The sequence below is a fragment of the Pagrus pagrus genome, assembly GCF_965226575.1.
Source record: "Pagrus pagrus genome assembly, chromosome: 14".
NCBI classification, from domain to species: Eukaryota; Metazoa; Chordata; class Actinopteri; order Spariformes; family Sparidae; genus Pagrus; species Pagrus pagrus.
In genome coordinates this window covers 2,645,648-2,652,377 of record NC_140198.1, presented here as the reverse complement: position 1 = coordinate 2,652,377, position 6,730 = coordinate 2,645,648, and the positions used below count along the sequence as shown (strand labels likewise).

General features: G+C 40.7%; 1 protein-coding gene across 8 annotated transcripts in view; it reads right to left on the bottom strand.

The window, feature by feature from the left end:
* Positions 1 to 4,044: 4,044 nt before the first annotated feature.
* The window catches only part of dbn1 (drebrin 1), a 118,659-nt gene continuing 115,973 nt past the window's right edge, over positions 4,045 to 6,730 (bottom strand). For 5 of the 8 annotated variants that reach the window (XM_084374544.1, XM_084374540.1, XM_084374543.1 and 2 more), the window contains one exon: positions 4,045 to 6,588. Coding sequence is in view for 7 of the 8 variants with exons in the window: in XM_084374540.1 (XP_084230666.1) it covers positions 6,533 to 6,588 (56 nt within the window). In the remaining variant the exon portion in view is untranslated. The remainder of the gene's footprint in view (positions 6,589 to 6,730) is intronic. The other 3 variants (XM_084374545.1, XM_084374547.1, XM_084374546.1) reach the window with 1 other exon arrangement.

Below are 6,730 nucleotides of genomic sequence, written 5' to 3'. Positions count from 1 at the left end.
TGTTGGCCTGTTTTTAGGGGGTGACCAGGGGAGAAATTGTTCTTGTTTAAGGGGTGATGGGGGAGACGTTGACCTTGTTTTAGGTTGGGATCGGAAAGTTTTCTCTTGTTTTAAGGGAGACTGTTCTGCCTTGTTTTAAAGGTGTAGTTGGTAATCCTGTTCAGAAACACTATTTGTTACACTGGGTGAAATGGTCTTCCCACCCTGAGAGTAGTCCATACATAATGTGTTCAGAAAAAGGACTGAAATAAATCAGACCTCTGTGGCAGCTGCAGGCCTGTAAAAACTCTGACCAATCCCTGCCTCTCGGTCCGAGTTGAAGGAACCAATCAGATGCCTTCATGTCTCGTCCTGCCTTCATGAAATATGTAACGTTAGCCAACTTAGCTACTTTTGTTGCCTGTATTAGCCCAATGCTAACGGCTCTCCTCTGCCCTGCTGACGGACTGTCTGATGCGCTTTCAAGTTTGTGGGGGCGGGGCTTTGGATGGAGCACTGACGGGAGGGGGAGAAGGGGATGGAGCTTAGACGAGGTGCCACTTTCAAATCTTGCTAGCTCTCCAACATTACCAACTACACCTTTAAGGGAGTGACAGGGAGAGAAGTTGTACTTGTTAAAGCTGTAGAGTTGTAGTTTTCCTCCTCGTAGTTCAGCAGCTAGAAAGTATTGGACACTACCAGGATCAGTTTAAGGGGCTACGAGGGTTTAAAGGTGCTCAAGTCACTGTGAAAGATGCAGAATTAGACGATTCTCAGGTGATCCGAAACATTAAAGCAGCAGAGCAGGTAGAGGTACAAGGAAATTTACTTTAAGTATGAAATATTCAAAAGATGCAAAATGGTTACATCCCGGCCTCTAAGCATTTTGGGATTCCCCTTTGTTTCTGGATGTTATCTCCCCCTGAATCAATCTTTAACGGTGGCGAATGCAGAAACCACATCCGCAGCTCGTCTCTCTGAAGACGTACTGAGTGAAATGAGGAGGAAGAAGAAAAACCTGCAGCCTCGACTCACTGTCACTGTCACAGAGTTTAATCAGAGCTCATTTCCCCTGATTAATGAGTGATTACAGGAGGCTGCTCACCAAGTGGCCAAACCAATTGATTGGACAACCTCTGGAGCTTTCCCATCTGTCTGCCTAATTACAGTGAACCCACCCACCTTCACTCTCCACGTCCCTGCACACCAGCAGCTCACAGGAAGTACGTTTCTCCCTCAGAAATCTGGAAATATGCGTACTAAGGTTGACTATCAGTTGTCGACACCCATCCGGCATTTGCTTTGAATTCTTGCCAAAATCTGGTTCTTGTTTCATACTTCAGATTTTTCTGTCCTGCCACAGCAGTGTTAATAAAATCATGTCAGCACAATAAAGAAAGGTTCATTCAGTCACACCATTTAAAAATAACGTAAAAATGTTCACTACATCTTCCTTTTTGGGTTTTACCGACAGTTGGTGAACCATCTTACGACCACCTCCTGGGCCGGAGAACTCCTGATTCTGACTTGACTTTGTAAATTGTAAACACGTCTTCCTGTGACAATGATATCCCAGTATTTTTATTTTTTGACGAATACTTACCACAATTTACCAAAATATTAAATATCCTCTGGAAATAATCGAGCTTCTGACCTGGAAAACCTTCAATCAGCAGGTTCTCCAGTCCCCAAAGACATTTATTTTGTTTTTTAAAGGAATCTTTTAGGATTTGAGGGGCGCATGTGGCTATTTCTCAGTTTATAATCATGACAAAATATCCCACAAAAACATGAAATGTCTTGTTTTATCGAAAAAAGGATGGATTTATTTTTGCGATAGGAAAAAACTTGAAAAAAGCACACGGACCACAAACTTCTGATAAAAGACGAACGTTTCGACACCGTGTGCGTCTTCATCAGAGTCCAACAATACAGAGACTCATCCTGTTAAATAACCTCCCCTCATTAGGACCTGATCCAGCACAGGCTGCAGAAAAGGGGGGGCGATCAATTAGAAGTGGAAGGTTCAGATAAAATGCACGTCAATAAGCACACGTATCACAGAGATAGAGAAGCTCAGCTGGAGAAAACCTGAAGCAGACAAACTTTAATTCAGGTGCCACAGTAAGAAGGAGATAAAGGAGCCTCCAGACCGCTCACTCCCCTCCGCACTAAACCTTCCTTAACCAAAGTTATATTTGCTCATGGTGGCAGTGATGCACTGCTGCGAAGGAGCTCTGGATGTTGTGATTTTGTTAAAAAACTTGTGTGCCATGAATAGATATGATAGCAGCTGTCAGCCAATAAGATGTTTACAGACGTAACATATAAATCATCCAAGTTCAGAAACTTTTCAGGTATAAAAACACGCTCATTAAAGCTGAATAATATGAAACCTTAATTAAAGCCGAGCTGCAGCTCTGCACCGGGCTGCCTCTGAACCTGTCAATCATGTCGTAATGATGAATAACAAATTAAAATTAATTAAATCCAGTAGACCTCAAGGTCGTCGCCATGACACCTCGGTGGAAAAACAGAAGGAGGGAGAGTTATAGACTCAGCGCTGCAGCTACCTGAGAAATGTCCTGATGTGTTTGTCCGTCTGATTGGACCGTGAGCTTCCTGACAGGTGAGCAGTCTGATGTCATGAGTAGAAGAATTACATCATGAGAAAACTGTCACAGATGATCATCTACGACACAAACTGTCAGTTGTTTATGAAGACGGGAGAGAAACACCTGAGGATGGAGGACAGGAAGCAAACGTCCTCTCAGAGTGATGCAGAGTACAGGAAGTACAGTGAGGCCATCTAGTGGTGGAGCTGTGAACTACAAGACACATTCAATTCAAATGTTATTTTGCTGAAATGAGCCTGAGAAGTTCTGCAGGTCAGTGAGGTTTGTGTTATGGTTCTGATCCAAACTTCCTCATGTCGGCTGAGCAGCGAACACGTTGAAATGTTTTGTTTTCCACTCAGATCTCATTTTCTTTATGGTCATAACTTCACCAGGAAAATGTGCAGCTTTTTGATTTTACCTTGAATATTAATTGCTCCTCCTCCTCCTCCTCGTTCTCCTGCTGGCCACTAGATGTCACTGAAAAGACGAGTTTTGACTGTTCTGCAGTGAAAATGCAGGAAAAAGAAGGAAAAAAATACAAAATCCTTTTTCTTTTTAACCAAAATATCAGGAAATTGATGTCTTCTGTTTGTCTCGGTGTTGATTTTGTATTGTTTGCGCCACATGATTCACGGCATATTTGCCTTTAATTATCTTAGAAATTAATTTTCATTTAATTATATTTCTATTTATTTTTGTAATCCATCAATATTTGCCATAAATTGCATCATAGCAGGACACACAGGCACGTTTCAGGGTTCATGTTCAGACTTTTCCTCTCGTTTTGCTGCACAAACTCAACTCAGGAACTTTTCTAAACTTTCCCTGCAGCATCTTTTCCTTTTTTTTTATTCTCTCCGTCTCTCTGCATTTCTGGATTTTTTGCAGTTTTTAATTGGCTGAATGTTGCTGCTGGGAAGACTCTCTGCAGCAGCGCCGGAGGAAAACCTGATGACGACTGCAGGGAAATAAGATGCAGCCTTCATCAATAAAACATGAAATGAATACTAACAGATTCATGGTATTGGCACAGCAAATGTAGTTATTTATATTCCACATTTAGTCCAGATTCACCTTTTCACATCCACCGTTTTCTTTTTAAATCAGCAGATCAATTCTCACGCAGCTCTGAATGATGAGACGAAAATGGCAAAAATAAAACCAGGAGTTTTGTTTTTATTCACTGATGTAGTTTCTTTTTAACAGAACTGAATATAATTTAGTGAACGTTGGATGTGAGCGCGTCGTCTCCGTGTTCAGGACGCAGAAGTAACAATCAGACCGGGTGAAATAATCTGCAGACGCCTGTGAGAAGCTGAAGTCTCGCTGTCAGGTGAACACACAAACACACAAACACACACACATTATCAGGTAATCCTCACACACACACACACACACACACACACACACACACACACACACACACACACACACACACACACACAGGTGTTGTTATTGCCTAGGAGTTTTTTATTTTCTACAGGAATTTACAGCAAAAGAAAAAGAGACTAACAATGTTGTTGCTAATATTCAAAAAGGTCCTGAAAATCATTTCTAGCACTTTTTGACAGGTATTAAAAACACACACGCGCACGCACACACACACACACACACACCTCCCGTCTCAGCCCGCCCCGCCTCTCGCTCCAGTTTCAAGGGCAACTAAACATCACATCAATAAAAACAAACAAAAACAACTAAATACATACGGTGCTGTTTTTTCTTTGCATTGGCACAGAACAGAAGCAGTCGGCAGCAGACGAGGGTCACACAGTCAGTTTGTTCTGAGCTGCGTGGAGAACCAGAACGTTTTCAAATGATCTCACACTCATGCTGCAGATGTTTGCAGATGTTTGTAACTCTTCAGCATCTTTTCAGTTCTCTCTATCAAGACTCTGACAGCTGATTTTTGCCTGTTCAGATGTGATATAAGTCTGGTTATCTTGTTGGTAACACGAATGAAACTCCTCCAAACTGTAAAACTGTAAAACTATAACACAAAAATCAAAAGTCGGGGTAAAAGAAGCTGAGACATGCAAACACTACAGGTTACTGCCTCTGCCAAGGAGGTTGTGTTTTCACCTGCGTCTGTTGGTTTGTCAGGATTACACAAAACACTGGAAATTTTTAAAGTTGACGTTACTTTAAAAAAGTCAGGAAGCCGATTAACTCTGAATCTCCAAGTGAAGTAACAACTTAAAATGATTAGTCCACTTTACTTGGTCATTTTGAGGCGATTGGTTTCCTCAATTTTTTTTGTAAACTAAACTTGGATGGAGGATGGGTCTCGGTCCAGAACAGACCCTGTTAACTTCTGGTGCAGATCCGGTAAAGAAGCAACGGCTCCAGTAATGTTTTCTCACTTTCTTTAACTCTGTGAGATCGGACGTTTCTCAGCATTTTTGACAATTTGGGAACAAAGCACGGATTATCACCGAATGTGTTCTCACCTGCTAAAAAAACTTCTGGTGAGGGTGAAGTTCGGTTGTTTTCAGTCCTGTGTGAGTCAGTTCAGGATACTGCAGTTCATTTCTTTCCTCATAAGTTTCTATAGTTTTCTGACTGTGAAGCTCAACATCTCTAATTAAAACTATCGAATCAGCAGCGATGTGATAAACTGTGAACGTCTGGTTTTCTCCACGCAGATTAAAAACAAAGACCCAAAAATAATATTTACGAGCATCGTGTGGCCCCGGTTTGCTTCCTCCTGTCATCCAGTGACTGACAGAAATAAACATTAAAATTATTATTCTTTAAAACCTCCCGACTCTTGAACAGGAAGTGTGCCGAGTTTTAGCCTTTGGAGAAATTCAGAAGAATAAGAATCGAACAAAGGATTCATTGTTTTTTTGTTTTTTTACTGTGCACAAGCTGAAGGAGGCCAAACTCTCCTAAAAAACTGTAACACTTGGAAAAATATCTCCACATATTCATCTAGAATTTTTCTTTTTTTTTTTTTTGCTCATGTAAATATATACGTGGGGTTTGAACGATGGGTTTTATGGACGCAGAGGGGAGGGCTGATTGAGAAGCTGCAGCTCATCCACAACGAGGCAGAAGAAGAAGAAGAAGAAGAAGAAGAAGAAATAAAAGTGCACTGAAAAAAAAGCAAAACAGATTTACTGTACAAGCCATTTAATCTTGAATTCAGTCTGAAAATCATACAAAAGGAGTGAAAAAGGGTCAAAAAGGGAGCTGCAGTTTGACTCGATTCAGGAAATTTCTTGTTGGTTTCCATCAGTGAGAGAAGCTCAGATACACCAGAATAAATACAATAATCCACCTTTTCTTTTTTGTTGTTTCGTTCCAGTAACGTGAGGGCTAAATACAAGATTAACTGACTTGCAGAGAAGAATATTTTGGGGATATTTTGGGAGGAAGGCAGAAGGAAGGAGGGAGGTGAAAAAGAGGTAAGAAAAGAGTGAAGATATACATGGCAGCTGTATTAGTTTATAGGGTGTTATTAAAGCACTACAGACTAGGTGTGTCGGCTGCCGCCACACACGGGCTTCATTGTCTCTAATATGCAGCAGTGCGCTACGTTAATGTGTAATAAATCATTTACACAAACAAAGTGTCCCGCTCTCAGCTAGTACATCTGCATAGCAAAAAAAAAAAAAGAAGAAGAAAAAAAACAAATAAATAAAATAACAAACACACAGAAAAAAAAAACGGAGCCTTCAAACCGTCTTTAATGAACTCAAACCTTTTTTTTTTTTTTAAATCGGTGGCTACTGTTTCGTTTCCTCTAAAAGATAATACAGAAGTAGTTTGATGCAAGATTTGTTATTATTATTACTTTTTTTTTTTTTGTTTGTTTGTGTTTTTGTTTTTTAGAAAAAAAAAAAAAATCGGTTTTCTTCTCGAAGCGCACTTCCTACTTCCTCTTGGTCCGGTGGCGTTGGTGGTGGTGGAGGAGTTTCTGATTGGCCGGTTTAGTCGTCGTCGTCGTCGACTACGGGGTCCGTGTCCCAGCACGTGATGTCAATCTCTGAACACACAAACACACAGAAGTTCACTTGTGTTGTAGAAGAAATGATTGATTCATGGTTTAATAACACATAATACAGAGAGTCAGACTCACTGATATAAAAGGGGTGGACACAATAATAGAAACATCTGTCAGATAACAC